The 19,964-nt window shown below is 43.6% G+C and overlaps 1 protein-coding gene across 2 annotated transcripts; it reads right to left on the bottom strand.

Moving 5' to 3' along the window:
* Positions 1-5,432: 5,432 nt before the first annotated feature.
* Positions 5,433-19,747, bottom strand: LOC130405854 (L-aminoadipate-semialdehyde dehydrogenase-phosphopantetheinyl transferase-like). Of its 2 annotated transcripts, none has more exons than XM_056611123.1 (7): positions 13,927-19,747; positions 13,636-13,746; positions 12,600-12,741; positions 9,970-10,091; positions 8,415-8,576; positions 6,494-6,562; positions 5,433-6,363 (listed from the first exon to the last, which is right to left on the bottom strand). In XM_056611123.1, exons 1-7 carry the CDS (start codon positions 14,068-14,070, stop codon positions 6,196-6,198), a joined length of 918 nt encoding a protein of 305 aa, XP_056467098.1. In that variant the 5' UTR covers positions 14,071-19,747; the 3' UTR covers positions 5,433-6,195. The 2 variants fall into 2 exon arrangements, with proteins under 2 accessions (XP_056467098.1, XP_056467097.1); XM_056611122.1 differs by having other exon boundaries at positions 5,434-6,366; positions 13,927-19,746.
* Positions 19,748-19,964: the final 217 nt, after the last annotated feature.

The following is a 19,964-nucleotide window of genomic DNA, read 5'->3' as shown; positions in this document are numbered from 1 at the left end:
ATTAGAATATTACCGAATTATTATAAGTTCTCAACCTGTCGGTTTGAACTTAAAGACAACTATCGTTGCCTTTAATCAAATTACCGGCTTCAGACTGATCTGAAGCCGCTATTATGCATTTACGTTCACTAGCCTGCATAAATCATAAGCTTAGCCGTTATTCATCAAGCATAAATACTTTAAACAACTATTTATACAAATAAAAGTGGAGATCGTTCACGAGTCCATCACTGGCACCGTGGGTGGAGTTTTGGGCTATTAACCCTCAGGTCCCAGAGACGGTTTAACTAGTAACGTTACGTGTCTGTATACGTGCACATTGTGTTTATGTGTAAGATATTTTTTGCCATTCAATCAGATGTGTTGTGTATCTAACATGATGAAAAAAATAGTTTTTCAACATTTGTTTCTTTTGTTGTTGTTTTAGGTATTAGGCTTTTTGTTATTATTTCCTTTTTTTTAGGTGTAAAACTAATTGTAACTCATGACATTACATCTTCCTGTCAAAATACAGAGGGTCAAACAAAGCAATGATGAAAGGAAATGAAGAGAGGACACAATATAACAAAAAATGGGGAGTAATCATTTTCAACTTGGAAGACGTGCTTCTCCCACACACATAAACACAAACACACAGACACACGAAAACACACACACGCTATTCCGCTGAGTGTATCAATGTGCTAATTTCCGTTGAGGGCTCTTGTGTCTTTGTTGACCGTAAAGCCTCCTCATTAGGTGAAGCTTGATGCTCGTCTGCATCCCTCTGCCATTGTACCCTTCTTCAGCCCTGTGTGTGATTGTGTGTTTGGGTGTGTGCCATTGGACAGTTTAACCTCTCATGTAACATTCAACAATGACCCGACCGGCTAAAAAAGACGCGGCCTTGTTGAGGATTTGTACTTGAACGTTTCACCTCCTAAATGTTTATCTCAAACAGAACCACAGTAGCCGGAGGAGGCGGTGAGGTGTGTACTGTGTGTGTGAGCGTTATTCTGTGTGGCACTTCCCCCTGACGTTGGTTTCACATCGCCGTGAAGGGGGAAACGGCTCAGGGTGGAGAACACAACTGTTGCTGGTTGTGATGTACATAAGTGTCCTACACCTAGGTCATAGTCTGTTCACTCTCTCCACTCTTCTCTCTCTTCCTTAGTTGTGTCTATGTTCTCCCTTATAGTCTCCTGTTCTCCTGTCTCTCTCTCTCTCTCTCTCTCTCTCTCTCTCTCTCTCTCTCTCTCTCTCTCTCTCTCTCTCTCTCTCTGTATATATATATATGCCTATCTATCTACCTCCACTCTCTCTACCCCACTCCACTCCACCCACCCACCCTCTCTCTCTCACTCTCTCTTCTTCTCTTTTTCTATCATTGCCCTTGCGACCAATGCAATCTACTGCCTGCAGTGGTAGATTGCATTAGTTCGGAATGGCTGGACAGACAGACACACAGTCGTACACACCAAGGTTCAGGTTAGTGCAGTTGACTGGCTAAAGCTGCTCCACTTACAACATGGAAAACAGGCATAGACTGTAAGTGCATACGTGTTTTCATACAGGTGTGTATGTGTGTCTGTATAAAGCACAGACCACATGAATGTGTATGCTTATCAGAAAGAGAGGGAGAGAGAGAGAGGGATGGAGTGCGACAACACAACATGATTATATATTGACCCACATTTTTAAATATTCAATGTTACTCTACAGTTATTATCATCTATTAAAATAGATTAACTGTTACAGTCAAAGCTAAGGAACCCAAGCGCAGGACACAGAGGCAGGATAGAGTAGTACATTTTTTTTTCAATTCCAAGTCAAGTCCCAAGTCTTTAGGGTTCAAGGTCAAGTCAAGCATCAGGTATTTAGGATGCAAGTCCAAATCGAGTCTCAAGCCTTTAGGGTTCAAGGTCAAGTCAGGTCTCATGTCTTTCGGCTTTAGTCCAAATCAAGTCTCAAATATATGGGCGACAGTCCTATCAAACTCAAGTCTTAATGGTAAAAGTCTTAACAGATCAATAAAAGCAGACTTTGATACATTTGCAATTAGCCTTGCACAGAGAGAACAAAAATATTTTTGGTTGATTATCAACACAATTGATTGGGCGATTAATTTGAGATTGTCATTATCATTTAGGGAGAGGATGGCCAAATTAATCCATAATATGTCTGTAATGCAGAAGCATATCTGCCTTAGTGCCAGAGCTTGCAGTTACTTTCAGCAGTCATTGTGTTTTGTGGATATGAAGATTCCTCAGCAACACAAGCTTCTTACCAGACATATATTTGTGAAAGATAAATTCACGGATTAAATACACCCAAAAAGGTCACACTAAACTATCACCCACCCATGCCTCAATTACAAGTCCAAATATATCAGCATATTTTGCAGCGTAATCATAGCAATTTATGCCCAATTATGTTAATTAATTGTGCTGATTTGCTGATTTTTCTCTTCAGCCCTGCACCCTGATCTCACGGTTGGTAGTGTTTGTTTAAAGGGTACGTGCAGTTTAGTATTTAGTATAGCAGAAAGTCAAGGACAATTCACCATATCCCTTATGACATAAGGTGGATGATAAGGGGAACAAACATCTGTCTGAACATTAAATTTTTTATAAAGAATACTGTTGTTTAAGTTTCGCTTTTCAGCTAGAACCAGATCAACAAGGTGCAGCCAATCACAACCCTTCACACTATTCAAAGAAAATGTATTTGCCCGGAAAGGTTGCCTCTTCTCTTTCGTTTTTTGTTGGTGCCCCATTACAGCTAATTGTCCCATAGTTTATGAATAATTGTCAGAGTGTGTCTCATTAGATAATCTTAAAATATAAATGAATGATATTAAAGATTCATATTCACGGATGAGTGACACAATTATGCACCACAAAAGCAATTGCAACGATCAGAAATAGTAATTATATTACAATATAGTTAATATAATATCACATGTGGGTGAAGCGGTTCGACAAATGACATCCAGCATGAAGGACATCTGCATAATACTTAACTTAATTGCCATGCATACAATTACCAATATTATATATATTATATAAAGGGTTCAAGATAGTCATTAAAACATGCAAATAATCATTTGATTATTTGCACACACAGACACACACAAACACAGAAACATAAATTTGGCAACTGGTGAAAAGTCTAAATGAAAACATCTTTAATCAGCTCAAGCTAAGAATGGTAAACAGACACAGATGCTTTTGATAATCTAGGTGTGTGCGTGTTCATGTGGGCATGTGTGTAGCATGCCCTTTGATTGTGTGAAACGTGCTATGACTCTGTGATCAAACATTTTTGATGAGTTTGAGTTTGGCAGCCATTTACTAAATACATCACAATATAATGAGGGCCTAATTGCACACACGGATAATAATTTACCAGTTACACATGCCGTGTCTGTCAAGCTAAATCAGGCCCACGGAGGTGGACATTTCCATGTCTGAAATATTCCGAAAGTAACCACACATTTTATTTTATAAAATGTTGTGGCTCCACTACTTACACTTTAAACTGTCAGCTATCTCAAAGGAACAGCCAGGACTCCATACTCCAGAAAAGCACATACAATATCAGTATTATTTTTGCAGCCAGAGTTAGGGCTGCTGATATTTGACTCAACAGTCAGTCTCTGCAGTTTTCAAAATGACGTTGTTGACAGTTCGGCAGAAGAGTAACGTTTCTTGGGAGATATGACGAATTTAAGTTTAAGGAAAGAATTCAGAAAATGTTACACAATTTACAAGGATAAAATTGCATATTGTGTTCGACCACTTTCCACCACAGAATAAATCCAAACCAGAGGTGTACTTAAAATACATTTGGGTTGGATGTCTTTCCTTCTTTAGTTTAATCCCACGCTGTGCTTGCTGAAAGGGCATAATTATGACCCTCATGTCTTGGTGATTTTTTTGATTCTCAGACAATAGGTTAATTAATAGGTCCCCTAATTATGAATGAAACTGTTTCTCCATCCCACATCCCATGCATTGACGTGCTTACTAAGTGGCAACTCATGTTTCATTGGGGATAGAAGGTGGAAAACAGTGAAACACCTATATATATATATATATATGTATATATAGATGTATATATTTGTGATCTAACCCTAAAGTCCAGTCCAAGTGTGACCGCCACAGAGAACATCAGGTCTAATTGCATCCGCCTGGAGGGAAGCTCTAGTTGCAACCTCTAGTTCTCATGACTGCACCCGCAAATATTTATTTTTCAAAACATAACAAATGGGTGCAGGGGATCATATCAATACCCATCTTTTAGCTCTCTTTCTCATCAGGCTCAAAAGGTTACAAAGGCAATAAAGTGTTACCACAACACAATCAATAGATGTGGATTGGATGAAGACGAGAGAGAGAGAGAGGGGAGGGAGAAATATTTAGTTGTAAAGGTGAGATGAGGGGAAAAATAAATATGTGAGAAAGCACGGTGGGGGGGGCAGAGGCCAGACAGGTCCTGGTGTTGTGAGGGTCCAGGAGTGCTTCGGAATATAATACATATCAAAGTGTTTTTCGAGGGAGGCCTCATGTTGAGCTCCTTGCGTGTCAGTCTCTGCTATTATCCATCCCGCTAAAGGTCAGCATGTATAAAATCACGTCCAGATTTTTTTCAAACACTTTAGCAGAGCCATCGACTCACTTAACCTCCAGTGAAACGCATTGATACCTGTCATCATGCCCGACTTGAATGTGTGTGACTGTGAAGGCGTGTTTTGGTGGGCCAGTGCCCATAAGTAAAAGCTATATAAGGATCCAGTTGTTGCTATATTTGGTTGTGATTGAAGGGTGTAGGGTGCTTGACCAGTCAAAACACTGCAGTTCTTCACTGGACCCAGTGAATAATTCAGATAGAAATATAGCATTGCACTAGTGTTTCCACATTTCTTTTAAGTTCCTCTGCGATGCTGTGTTTGCTAGCAATAAAAGTATTCATTGCAAAGGTCTCCGGGCTTGGCTTGGATGTATGATCCAGGAGTGTGATTCAGGCGCCGCGTGGCAGGGAGCAGGGCCATGTGATTATTGAGGCATTAGCCCGGAGTGTGGAGAGGTGAGCTGGAGTGAGGGAGGTCACGGCTACCGGGCTGACTTAGACATACAGATCATTTGACCCCTGACTATGTTCCATGCTAGGCCATTTCCCCTCCTGTATACTGGAATTTAAGTTGGCGATTATCGGATATGGTCAGGAAGTCTGTGAGGCAGCGGCAGCAAACATGTAGGCCAGCGCTCAAATCGATAGCCCTGGCTGACCTGGAGGAAGATGGAGTCCGACCACAGGGTCAAGGAAGAAGGAAGGAGATATGATTGAAGGGGAGAGATGGAGACACAGGGAATGGCACTATGGGACAATTCAATGTACTAATACAATGAAAATGTCAGCGTTATTCAACTTATTACTGAACATTTACATTAAACTCATGCATTTTTTTTTAAATAGCGTGTTTAATTGTATAAATATATATATTGCTTGTTAAGATATTTTTTTCTTACACCCACAAAATCATGCCATGATCAATCATGCATATTAGTAAAGCCTATAGAAGAGGGATTTAAGCGAGGGGAGGCAGTAGTGCATAAGTCACGAACACACACACACACACACACACACACACGCACACACACACACTCGCACACACACTCACACACACAGGTTGATAAGAGACATGGATGGCGAGAGACAGAATTAACATACAGGTAAACACCTGAGAAATAAGTAGAAGAACACCAAGACTTCATTTACATTTCTTTATCTGTTCCCATGTAGCTGGGGGTTCAAGGCGAAATGTGATCGTAAAAATACAACCCAATTAGTCAAACAACATATCACTCAACCACAATCAAACAATTCACACAGTGAGTGTATTACTCACGGAGCACATTGAAACCCATTAACCGTGCGTTTTTCCAGCACTCAGTAATGCAACAGGTCCAGCGTGCCCAAACGTTCTCCAATGTGCGTCGTTCCTTCCGGAGCGACCCACAGCCCAGCAGGTCACGGTAAGACGTGTGCCTGGGTACATCAGAGCACCAGCCCGTGGCAGGATGACGCATGCGTGTGGACCCGTGTTCATTCGGTCTTCCTCCCTGCATCTCCCGGACATTGTGAGGCGCTCCGGGTGCGTTTGGCCCGCTGTGGCGTCACGTGGCACTGCCGCCGCGCTGGAAGGTGCGGCGTTCACTCTGACGGGGTCCTGCTGCTCTGTCTCTGGGGGGCCTCGCCCTTGCTCTGGAAGCCGTCCCAGTAGGCGGGGTCTTCCTCGCTAAGGGGCGTGGCCTGAGCGATGAGGTCACCGAACGTCAGGTGGGTGAAGGCGGTCGGGGGAGGGGGCGACGGGCATCTGGGCTGCTGTGGGGGAGACGGGTGAGGGTTTGAGATCAAAGGGGGGGGGGGGGGGGGCTACACCACAGGACTGCTGTGTTTTACATGGCGGGAGGGGAGGGTTGTGTTGGTGCTGTGCGGTGTGTGTCCTCACCCCAGCAGGAGGAGGGCTGTGGAGTCCTAGCGCCACGGCAACATGGTGGTCCGCATCCAACAAGCTTTCCTGAAGAACAACAGACACACACAAATAGCACTACTGAAATGCATAAATTAGCTGTAATTTAAGCTTTTTATTACTGTTCAGCTTCTCCCCGATCGAGCCGCCAGTGCTTTGAGCCCCTCCCCCCCCTCTCTCGGCACGGCAGGAGATGGATAGAGCGCATGCGTGAGATATGCTGAACAGCGGGCAGCGTTCAGGGATCAGGACAGACTCACATAGAGATCAAAACCCAGCTGCACAACTGTCGTTCAAAAATGAAAAATAATAGGGAGGAAATATATTTGTGAAGAACATGTTTCTTGTCGTCTTTATAAGCGCCCGGGCATGCAGCGCATTCAGTGACCGCCCCCCTCTGGCACACGTCCTTCTTGACGAGACCTCGTTCTAAACGGCACTCATAGCGGTGTGTCGTGGTCCCCAACAAACCACCACCACCACTGCCACCTGTCCCTTCCCCCACTTAAGCCTAGAGGGCTGAAGGAAGTGGTGCATTAACATTTACCTCGGCGGTCCGAGAGGAAGCGAGGCAGCAGTAGCAGCAGCAGCAGCAGCTATTCCCGGGTGTGAAAACACAGACACCAAAGTCGCATTAGAGCCTCCCATGGAACCGATGACACTAAGTGATTACCTGTCTTCTGCCCTCACGCGGACGTGATGCAAGGCTGTGGGGATGGGAGGGAGTACGGTGGTGGGGCTGACATCACTGAACACTCAAGAGGAGCCGCAGATGAACAAATAAAAGGAACTGGTGTAGAATGAAGCTGGTGAGGTAGGTGTTGAAAATACCCAGGAGGATGGGCTAATGACAAGGTAAATATAAAAATGTCATTGGTGAAATGAAACAGAAGGTGGGATAGGGTTGACATGGGGGTGTTTCTATAGTTATATCTAGTGACGCTGAGAGAGAGAGAGAGAGAGAGAGAGAGAGAGAGAGAGAGAGAGAGAGAGAGAGAGAGAGAGAGAGAGAGAGAGAGAGAGAGAGAGAGAGAGAGAGAGAGAGAGAGAGAGAGAGAGAGAGAGAGAGAGAGAGAGAGAGAGATCGATTGATGGGGCTGGAGGAAGAGGAGTGGGAGGGGGTGAAGGCACGGGGGCCTTGTGGCGAGGGAGCAGGAGGTGTGAGAGACGACAGCAGCGTGGCGACCGAGGGACTTCTCTCCTGAACTCTCTCCTGAATCTCTGGAGAGCAGTCCCCCCACACATCGACATATCCTCTCAAAATAAGGCCACTTTGGATTCAATTTGAAGTGTCTCTCCAGTGGCTCACACTACAAAACGGAGAAGGAAGAGGGGGGAAAAAAGGGAGGCAGGAAAACATAGGCACTCACTTAGGCTCCACCAGGTTTTTCCTGGTAAAGAGCCCGGCCCTCATGCTTCTTGGGTTAACTATGTTTTGAGAATGGACTTCAGATGACCCTAATCTAACACACACCCAACCACACACATATTCACACAGCATACATCCATATTGAATCAGATATCCCGTCCATACCATTAAAACACAGAATAATCTGTTTCGTGACTCTTCTGAGTCACAAATCTAATTGGGATAAAACGTTTTAATATTTCCGATATGGAAAACAGACTGACTGACACACACACACACACTCAAATGACTGATGGCAGCCGTGGGCCCAATCTGCACTATAGTATGACGATTGTCTATCTCTGCTCTCCTCCCATCTGCCTACTTGATTTATGACGGCGGTACAACAACAGCAACAACAACAAAATCACAAAGATCTTTCTTCGCATCCTGCTTGAGTAATACAACAGTCGATTGCTGTCACATTTTCAAACCTTTATTACAGGAAAGACTCACAACACCCCCATCCCCTCTCCACCCCTCACTGCATACCTCAAACCTCCAGCTGTCCTCCTCCTCCTCGTCCAGATGCATCATGGTCCGGTGCTGCCCCTGCTCCTCTGTGACTGGCTGAGGGGAGAGGTGAAACTCCGCCCTCTGGAGGTTGAAGCCCAGCCCCGTGCCAATGGCCTTGATGAAGCTCTCCTTCAGCGCCTGGGCATGGAGAAGAGCCTCAGGGTTACCTCCCCTCGTCAGCTGTGTCGAGGAGCAAAGCATGAATGGGTGCATTCCAAATGTGCCTCATTAACCCCTACAGCGGACTCATGGGCCTACAATGCCAAAGAACTTCCTGAGGTGCGATCGCATGAGCGCGACTGTAAGCATTGCATAATACCTGAAGGGCCTTGATAAGAAAATGGCCCAGAAGGATCCCCGTGTGTGTTTGTGTGTGAGTGTGTCTGGGTTTGTGCTTGCTTTAGACAGAATCGCGCGGTTCCTAGCGAAAAGCCCTGCTCGATAGCCAAGGTAACAGCGTTTCGAGGCTAATCTCTATGGCAACAGTAGAGCACTGCCATTAGTCAACAGTATGTCGTTGGTATCGGAGCTTGACGTCTCTGTGCCACCCTCTCAATCTCACAACGGCCTCGCCACACGCACCGCCACCGGCCCTGTCCATCTGGGGCCGGGGGCAGCGTGGAGAGGGAGGGAGGGAGGGACGAAGGGAGGGAGGGACGGAGGGAGGGAGGAACGGAGGGAGGGAGAGACAGAGGGACGGACGGAGGGAGAGAGGGAGGGAGGGAGGGAGGGAGGGAGGGATAGAGGGAGGGACGGAGGGACGAAGGGAGGGAGGGAGGGACGAAGGGAGGGAGGGAGGGACGAAGAGAGGGAGGGACGGAGAGAGGGGGGAAGGAGGGAATGCAATCGAGCGATGGATCGAAGGAGAGGGGAGTGAGAGAGAGAGGTTGACAGAGGGGAAAAAGGTAAAGAGAGAATAAGAGGAGGAGCACGCGAGCGAGAGTGAGTGAGTGAGTGAGTGAGTGAGTGAGTGAGTGAGTGAGTGAGTGAGTGAGTGAGTGAGTGAGTGAGTGAGTGAGTGAGTGAGTGAGTGAGTGAGTGAGTGAGTGAGTGAGTGAGTGAGTGAGTGAGTGAGTGAGAGTCATAGAGATGAAAGATATATAGAGGTGTGGAGCAAGAGCAAAGGAGAGAGTAAAGTGTACGAGAGAAGAAAGGGAGAGAGCTTGTCTGGAAGACATGACAACAAAATATTTGAAGATGACAGAGAGAAAGGATGGAGAAAGAATTTAAGAGAAAAAAAGTGTTGTCATGGTGTAGTGCATGTTCTTAAACGCATCCTCGTCGAATAAAAACACATGCATGTGTTTTCTAGAAATAACGACTGTTTCCCCTTTTAGGAAACACACACACACACACACACACACACACACACACACACACACACACACACACACACACACACACACACACACACACACACACACACACACACACACACACACACACACAAGCATATAGCCCCAACTTTGCGGCCTCTGCAATCCTCAAGCAATGCTTTGCCAGGTCCAATATATATGGTTGCTATAGTTACCCAGTGGCGGTAGAAGGCGGCGAGTTGCTGGCGTTCTGAGCCAGATGATTGGATGACGCTCCACTCGTACTCCGTAAACTGACGAGTCATGATGCGGAAAAACTGGGATACAGAGCTGCTACCTGCCGTCGGAGGAGGGAGAGAGGGAGGACGGGGGAGAGAGGAGAGGCAAACCATGAAATGTGTGTCCACAACACACACATACACACACAAACACACACAAACACACAGGTAGAAGCTTGGTTTGAAGAGGAGGGGAACAGATTAGGGAATAGACAGATTGGGTGAGAGAAGAGGAGGAGAGAGAGAAAGTAGAGGATAAAGAGCAGACGGTGGGGGCGAGAATGAGGCGGGGGAGGGAGGGAGGAGAAACGCACATCTGATAATTATTCTGAAAGCATATTCCCTCCCAGGGCCAACAGAAACCCACTGAAACCTCGCTTTCCCCCATTAGGTACATTTACATTTTCGATTTTGAGAACATTGCTTTGATTAAAAAAAAATGTGTCCATGAGATTCATGGATGAAAACTCGATTCAATGTGTTGCTGTCATTTATGCTTCATGATTTCAATCAGTTATACCGTCGGGATATTGAGATACTGTTATGCTTCGGAGGCTGGTGAAGACAGATAATCCTTTAGGAATGTCCACAGATCAACTGTGAACAGACAGTCCGTGCTCAACACATCACGGAGAACGTGCCTCATCCAAACTGTACCACAAAACAAATTGGGCAATACTGACACCTGGTGGGAGTAAAGAAAACAGCAACGCTAGGATAAACAATCGTTCACTGACTGGCTTGGCAAGACCCTGATGGTCAGAAAGGACAGGTGTGCTAACCTGTAAAACAGAAAGGACCATCCCAAATATCAAATATCCCTAAAAGCGAGATTTAATGTGCTCGATGCTCCATCTCTTCCTCATGCTTTTGGCTTGAAATGCGTCTCATAGACTGTTCCTTGATTGTGGAACCAGCTGCCATGCACTGAACACAGGGACGTGCACAGGAATTTTGAGGGGCAGTTGCTCTGACCTGAAAAAAGGGCACCCCCCCCCCAAAAAAAACTTGCAGGCTATATGAAGGACTGAGAATAACAGGGTCTTTATTAATATATAATTACAAATAAGTAAAACACTGAAATAACTACTACTAACGATAATGCAGAAAAACATGACTTGAAGAAGAACATAACATGAACACAAACATAATTAAACAACATCCTATCAAGTCACTGATAAGTTTCTCCAAATTGACATTTTAAAAATGCAAAGCTTCAAAAGAGAAGCCTTCAGAACCTCTTCTTTGTCGATTGGTATGTCCTTCTCTATGGACAGCAGGAGGAGGTCAGACAGCCACTCTTGACCACACTGATTTCGGATTTTTTTCGGAGCACATCACTACCCTGTAGTAATGTGCTCCTCTTAGCTGCCTCCTTTAGTTGTCTCTCTCTCTCCTGAAGCCTCCTCTTTTCACTGGGCATTTCGGCTTCACTTAACAATAACAAACAATAGGCTACCCAAAATAGTGATAAGATTTAGGCATGAACCATTTTGAATGAAAGAATTCATGTGATGTATTACTTCCATCATTTATTCTTCTTGTTAAAAGGAAATGTTAGAAACTAACTATCAGCAGACATGTAGTTTAGTTTGCCTAAGAATGTGTAGACTATGTGATAACGGGCTGCTTGTCTGCAAGCTAGCTAGCTGTCTGATTATTTAGGCTAAACGTTACGTGGCAAACTGAGCCTGGATTTATGAAGATTGTAATTCATTTCATAAAACGTGATGATGATTGTTTGTTTGTTATACATCTCAAATTCACCTTTTCCGAGAACATCAAGGCAGTCGTCTCACAGGTGCCGGTGTTCCGGTCGCGTGCAGCGCTGCTCACACGCCGCGCCCGCGCGGCAACTCGCCGCCTCCATTAATTTCAATGGGGGAAGGGCGGCAGAGGGGCGGCGGCAAAAGCGGCTGTTGCCGCGCGGCAGAGTTTGCCCTCCCCCTACTGACTTTCACTCTCAGTGCCCGAACGTAATTGAATGAGGCAACGGATACTTTATGAAATGTTCGAGTGGCGATTTTTATTATCTAGGCCTACATGAAATTCTGCATCCATTAAAAGATTAAAAAAAAAAAAACTTTTTTTTTTTTTTTCCTCGGAAGGGCAACCTGAGTCGAGGAGGGCATATGGGCAGTTGCCCAAGCAACCTGAGCAACCCCCCTGTGCACGTCCCTGACTGAACATCAAATTTTTATTCATCCATCATTTTTTACTGCAGCTATTGACGTATACTTCTACAACTGTAACATACCATGAAATATGAGCACCTCATAAAACAAGCCCTTAACTGCTAATTCAGCCATTAGGCAAGTGTATCTGGAGGATAAGGAAACACCATAATGTAGCTTTGTTGTGTGATTAGAGGTAATTAGAGACAAGTGGCACCTGGTTAAAGATAAAATGCGTAAGATGACAGAAAGATTTGAACTGAGAAAGAGAAAGAGACAGAAAAGACAGACAGACAGACACGGTCACCAAATAAAAAAAATATTTGCTCTATTACCTCAATGGATAGGTTATTATGAGTTTTGGCTGATATGGATACAGTTGTTAGTAAGTACCTGGCATGGTGGTTTTCATAACGTCCACCCCGACCTGCAGGCCCTGCTCTGCAGCCAGCACCGCATACTCCCCCTGGTGGGAGATGTTGAAACTCCACCTCTGGGCTTCTCTGCTTAACGGAGGTGTGTGGGTGGTGGTGGCCTAAAAGCAGACATTAAAGCTAGTGTAGGTTATCTTAGGGGCATTTTTGTCATATTAGTTCATTTATCTTTACATTCCAACAGCAACCAATAAATCAAAGGCACTATGGTCATTTGAAAATATAAAAAAAATAAAACAATCCGGTATCTATGGCTGTGGCAGGCCTTTAGTACCCCTGTCCAATCATTTTATTCAGGCCAAGTGAAAAGAGAAGAGAGCAAACCTGTCTATCTATACTTGCCTACCTGCGTACTCTCTGTCCATGCACTCACTGCACATGACCGGAGTCTTCCAAAAAGCTATAGCAGAGCAAATGTAAAAGCTAGAGAGCTAATCACTTGTTTTTGGTGAGTGGCTTTTTGAGGGAGGCCTGAAGGTGGGGTCATAGGATTATTTTCAAAATGTAGATACAATTTGAAAATAATGAAGATACATTTCAAAATGTACCTTGCTCTGGCTGGTTTCTCGCCAACCATATCTTTAAAATAATGTTAAACACGGCAAGAATTTAAAATGTACTTGTAATTTTCTAAACACAGAATAACTAAAGGGTTGACAACCATTTAGTTAATGTGTTGACAACAGATAAAACAGGAATTAATTTCACAGCTCAAGTACAATTGGATTGCTTGAACATTCCTTATTGGTGATATGATCCGATGCTGACTTTCATACACTGTATGTGAAACATTGATTCAAATGCATCATGGCAAATTCCATTAAACCTCTGATCTGACCATTGCTTTATAGTGTAGAATAACGTCATTGATAAGGGAGTTGTTCTCTTGAAGGAGAGCATGCCCCTCTCCCATTATGCTCAAAACGTAAGTATGCCTTTGCACAAATAGAAGACCCTTGCATGATTATTGTATTCAGACTACATCATCAGCCTACCTCTGGCAGCACCAGGTACGGCTTCCCTCTGGGTGAGCGTGCCAACTGGATCTCTGACCAGGGAACTGCAATCCTCTCACACACAAACTTCCTCAGGAGCAGCCGACCAACCTAGAGGACAGTAAAAAGAGAGGGAGAAGGTTTTGAATAGGGCAGGAAGGGGAATTAGCTCAAATGGTAGAGCGCTCGCTTAGCATGCGAGAAGTAGCGGGATCGATGCCCGCATTCTCCAAATCATTTTCGATTCGTTATTCACTACTGGTAAAAAAAAGAACAAAAGCCCAAACTGACCATTGCTGACTTGGCATCTCTGGCAAAAACGAACTGTCCAATTCTCTCCTTCTCCTCTCGCTGTATACAACGCGCCGCATAAAGCCACTCGGACCGGGACGGTGTCCAGGAACCATACCGAAAAGCCCAACGAACAGACCCCATGGCGGCTCTCAAAGGTTAACCAAAGTCCTTCTTCGGCAAAACATGCGTTTGTCCAAAGCTACTGAGGTAACTGTTGCTTTGATCCAGGCGTACTGCGTTTTGACGAGCAGCGCCAGCTCACAGGCAAAGATCCTACAGATGTTCTGGTACATTAAAACGGTCCTGCTAATGTTCAAACATAGTTCTAAGATTCGGATTTCTAACTAATGATGACAATTTAAACTTATTAGGCAAAAGATATATGCATCCCTGTTATTGTTTTGGTTGTGGTCGGACATGACAAGCGGAACACATGTCCGGAAGTATCGGGGGCGGGACCTTCTACGTCAGAGGTGGGCGAGGTGCCGAACGAGCCAATAGAAGCGCTGTTCACGGTGCAGTGATAAAGCTACGAGATGCTGTGCCTGGTATAATGGACATCCAATTTAATTCGAGTGAGATCAACAATGTGAGTTATTTTCATCTGATAACAATCACATATCCCTAGGGTAGCATCAATAGAATAAGGTGATACAACAGCCGGCTAATTTAGCCAGATGAAATGCCATTTACGATGATCTCTGCAAACCACTCGCCGGGCATTGATTGAAGAAGAAGGCAGCAACCTATAGTTACAGCAAGATTGATGTGTAGGTTTCGAAACGGTGCGGGGGTTACACCTCATGGGGAAACATCTAACAGATATGAATAACGATCTAAACCCATTGTGCAGTTTTTTCCACTTTTTTTTGTCCACTTTTTATACGCTATCTATTTTTTTTAATATATGCGTACATTTTAAACAATAAATAGTAAAAATAGATAAGAAAAGTGCTTTTCATACACATCTTTTTTTCCATCAGAAGTGATTTTTACTGTAAGTAGGTTCTACCAAGGAACTGAGTTGAAAACGTTACACTCTTACCGCATATGATAAACAATACACAGGTATCTGCCATGTTAAGTCATGTTTATTTCAAAGATGTTACGATGACAAGTTTGGGGATAATTCATCTATACAAAGTATTTTCAATAAAAAACAAATTGACATATTAGCAATAAAACAACATGCATGGCTACACCATCATAACATGTTATTTACATGGGACTGCATACAAATTTGTCCACAGACAGGTAACTAACGTATGATAGTAAGCATTATTGGCCCTTAACACAAATATTCAGAAAAAAACACTGCCTCAAAAGGCTATTAGCTTAAGCAATACAAGTAGAGGCATATACTTGAACTTTATACCCTGAACTTTTAAACGTTGCAAACGTGCAAAAACATAATTATATATCTATGTGGCATTTGCATTTGCATACGCGATCTGATTGGATGACGGAACCGTCGCTGCCGAAAAAGTTGAACATTTTTCAACTTTCTGACGGTGGCGAACGCTCCAACTGAACGGACGGATCCACAATGCATTGCGCGTCCGTCCCCATTCAAAGTCAATGGGCAACGGTCAACTGACGGAGGTAGTGCAGGGGTTGCCACTTGCCTGCTTGCCCGGGGCAAGTAAAAAAAATGTTTGGGCAAGTTGAGATTTTTTCTGGTTGCCCGAACGGGCAAGTGGATTTTGGGTGGATGTTAATATAAAAGCTATTTATTCAAATGTTTTTAGAAACTGCAGAACAACCTTTTGTTCCGCAAAACCACACAAAATAGAAGTACCGTATTTGCAATTGATCAGCGCGCTGTCTTCTCTTCTCTCGGAAAGCGAGTTAACAGACACGCATCGCTTCAGTGCGAATATAGCCCCGCCTTCTGTCACTCATTCGCAGTGCGGTCTCTGGCAGTGATTCGCTAAAGGTTAGCCAACACAGCTAGCATCTCAAGTGCAGCACCTCCTCGAACGGTTTAGGTAGAAGTTAAATGGAGTAGTGATGGAGGAGTGCAGTTTGGAAGTACTTTGGATTGAGGCAAATTATCAAGGAAAATCAAGAACACGGTTTTGTGTTTCATAACTGCACATGCGCACAGCAATAGCGATCTTTTTCACGAAATTGGACCCTCACAAACTACTGTATATATTACATGAAAGCTGAGCCTTCACTTAGGCTATTCCAACAGTCCAAACCATATCATTCTGTGACTAAAACTCGCAAATAACAACTTAAGAAGAAACGTCCCCTTTTCTTTTAACAACCAAAAATTAAGTATTACCTTTGTGATTTTTGTCCACACAGTTGATTCTGATCGAATAAAACCACCATAAACAGATTATCCAGTATCTGGGCCAAATTTTGCAACCTAATATGGTGTTTTCAATCAATGAATAAGAGAAGGTTTCTTAGGAAATAGGTAAATTGCCTTCAATCAGAAAACATATTCTTCAGCGCAATCTAGTGGCCATATATTTATTTGCGAGTGTTTGGCTTGGTGCATTCGATTGCCCTGAACTTTAAATAGAGGTGTCAGGTGTCAAAATTTTAAGATATCTACCTTATTTGTGTCTCATAGTAAGACAGCGCTCCCAACTGATAACGACCAACTGATACTGATAATTATTTCAGGTGGAAATGTTATCTTCCACTTATGCTGTGTTCCATGGCTTTATTCACTTTAACCAAGTATTATCCCCATTGAATATTTCACTTGCACAACAATCTTTCTTTTGGCCCAAAGATGACATTATCGCCCTTGCAGTTGTGGAGATATAATCTCTTTACTTTGGGTAGGCTATGTTCTTACCTGAAAAAAACGTTTCCCCTGATATCGAAAATGGTATAGAATATCGATCTTTTCCAGGAATAGTGTTGAAGTTAGAAAATCCAGTATCGTGACTTACAACCCTACTAGAAACGCGATTGTGATTATTCAGTTAGAGCTACAAGAAACTTGAAAGTTAAAAAAGACATATCTTTGCTACTACCTCTGACATTTAGTTATGTACATTTGCATCAAATCATGCAGGTCTACATATAACTTGGCGATAGCTTTAATAGGTTGCAACTGTGGACTGAAATCACTTCATGGCACGATGTGACCGCTCGATAAATAAGTAAACAAAGAGAAGTTTGTTATTTTTTAAACACATGTGTGGAAGCTAACATTCAGCTTCAGTCTGAGCTAGGATGATTTTTCTGAGCCCCCCCAAAACCAGGCTGGGTGCCTGGCAAAAAGAGGCCCGTTCACGATTCTGATTATAATTTGGGCAAGTGAACATTACATTCGGGCAAGTTGAACCTGACCTGTACTTGCCCGATGGGCAAGTGCTTTTGAAACCTTAGTGTCAACCCCTGTAGTGGGCACGGGGCGTCAGTCAAACCGTCCAATCTGAAGGCTCTACTTAACCACTCCCCCTACTCACTTCCACCAATGCAAAGCGAAGAGAACCAGAGAGAACTGGGTAGGGGAGGGCGTAGCCTAACTAGTTTGTGAACGACCCAGAGAAACGCAACGCAAATTCAATGTGAACATGTATGAGGCTCTAATAAAATCCCGGACGATTTTGAAATTCCGCAAAACATTTTTTAAAAGTGTCTCAAAAAGAGGACATGTCCGGGCAAAAGAGGACGTCTGGTTACCCTACGTACGGGGAACACATTTGATTCCCACCTGTAACACTGTTAAATAGTTCTCTCCAGTCACGCTGAAAGTAGTTCGCTAGTAGTAGCGCTTTAATTTGCAGTGTCAGAGATTTCTGAGAAATCTGAATGCTGACTAAATTCTCAGAATTCTGACACTGCAAATTATTGCACGCTAGTGAACTACTTTAAGAAAAACTCAACATCGCGACCAGGCGATAAATGACTGGTGAGAACCTTCTTAAATGAACCTTTAATGCTGGATTTAATTATCAGAATTCGGATTTTATCCAAGTATTCTGACTTTATTATCAGAATGCTAAATTTGATCTCACAATTCAGACTTTATTAGCCTATTCATTTTCTGAATTAAAATTCTTGTGATCAATTATCTACATTTGTACAATCGATGTGCAGCACTTTAATTCCCGTCAACTTTTTTTCTAACACCAGCACTTTTATGCTTTTTGCAACCTGCCCGGCAACAGACGATCGCGTCGTTTGTTGCCAGGCAGGTTGTCAAGATGTAAACAACTGATGACGTAGGCCGGTACAATCTTCGCCCCCGGTACAATTTTAACGTGACAGAGGCGTAGAAGAAGGGGCCGGATGTTGACAGTAATGGCTGTAGAACTGCAGCGCCATATGACGAATGTATTAAATATGCAAATTTGATCGGACCTGACTGGAAAGTATTACCCGACACAGTGGCGGGTGAAGTGACACAATTCACCCGCCACCATACAAATCCACCCGCAAATGGCGTGTGGCGGGTGTTAATTTCCATCCCTGACACACACACGCACACGCACACACACACACACACACACACCATTTGGAACCATTATCACAAATGGTGATCTTATTGCCCCTTACTATTAGAGCAATGTCTCCCACGAGATCCAAAAATGAATATCCTGTGAATTATTTAAATAATGATTTATCTTCAATCGTTTCATTTTTTATTCTGTGCTAAAGTGTTCCTCAGATTCTTCTAACTGTACATGGATCATAACTAAGAGGTCAGTGTCTTGGTGTTTAGCGAACAAAATGACCATCTTATGGAAATTTCCATTACAGGGTAAAACCTGTCCTCTCATATACTGTTGCATTTTGACATACTTTCTTCTGACTCTCCCCTCCCCTGTCCATTGACACGCCCCTATTCATCACAATCTCCCTCTTTTCCCCCTTCAACAGGGATCTCCATCTATTGAATCCTCTCATCCATCCTTCTATCATGTCTCCCCATCTCATCACCTTCCTCACAGTCAGAGTCCTCATCTCTCTCTCTCTCTCTCTCTCTCTCTCTCTCTCTCTCTCTCTCTCTCTAGCTGGATTTCCTCCAGATGAAGTTCCTGAAGAGGAAGAGCAACCACAGCGTTCGAGAGACTCAGACGCTCATCAGAGAGATTCACAAGAGGCAGGAGGTGCTGTTCTCCCGGCAGCAGGTTCCCAGGAGATGTTGAAACTCCACCTTCTCTGCTTAACGGAGGTGTGTGGGTGGTGGTGGCCTAAAAGCAGTCATGAAAGCTAGTGTAGGTTATCTTAGGGGCATTTTTGTCATATTAGTTCATTTATCTTTACATTCCAACATCAACCAGTAAATCAAAGGCACTATATGGTCATTTGAAAAGTAAAAATAAAATAAAACAATCCGGTATCTATGGCTGTGGCAGGCCTTTAGTACCCCTGTCCAATCCTTTTATTCAGGCCAAGTGAAAAGAGAAGAGAGCAAACCTGTCTATCTATACCTACCTACCTGCGTACTCTCTGTCCATGCACTCACTGCACATGACCGGAGTCTTCCAAAAAGCTATAGCAGAGCAAATGTAAAAGCTAGAGAGCTAATCACTTGTTTTTGGTGAGTGGCTTTTTGAGGGAGGCCTGAAGGTGGGGTCATAGGATTATTTTCAAATGTAGATACAATTTCAAAATAATGAAGATACATTTCAAAATGTATCTTGCTCTGGCTGGTTTCTCCAAGTCACCAACCATATCTTTAAAATAAGGTTAAAGACGTCATGAATTTCAAATGTACTTGTAATTTTCTAAACACAGAATAACTAAAGGGTTAACTTGACAACCATTTAGTTAATGTGTTGACAACCAACAGATAAAACAGGAATTAATTTCACAGCTCAAGTACAATTGGATTGCTTGAACATTCCTTATTGGTGATATGATCCAATGCTGACTTTCATATACTGTATGTGAAACATTGATTCATTGATTCTCCTTTTGGGAGAGTGGGCCAACTGGATCGGACCAGGGAACTGAAATCCTCTCACACACAAACTTCCTCAGGAGCAGCCTAGAGGCAGTAAAGAGACAGGGGAGGGAGGGTTTGAATAGTGCAGCAAGGGGAATTAGCTCAAATG

This window comes from Gadus chalcogrammus, chromosome 16 (assembly GCF_026213295.1).
Source record: "Gadus chalcogrammus isolate NIFS_2021 chromosome 16, NIFS_Gcha_1.0, whole genome shotgun sequence".
Lineage (NCBI taxonomy): Eukaryota > Metazoa > Chordata > Actinopteri > Gadiformes > Gadidae > Gadus > Gadus chalcogrammus.
Note: the sequence above shows the minus strand (reverse complement) of the source record. Positions and strands in the feature narration are given on the sequence as shown.

Coding starts and splice junctions, on each gene's coding strand:
- LOC130405854 (XM_056611122.1), bottom strand. CDS start 14,070: ATGGGGTCTGTTCGTTGGGCTTTTCGGTATGGTTCCTGGACACCGTCC. Junction 6,563..8,414: donor AGGACAGCTGGAGGTTTGAG/GTATGCAGTGAG, acceptor GTTGTTCTTCAG/GAAAGCTTGTTGGATGCGGA. Junction 6,367..6,493: donor ACAGCCCTCCTCCTGCTGGG/GTGAGGACACAC, acceptor TCTCCCCCACAG/CAGCCCAGATGCCCGTCGCC.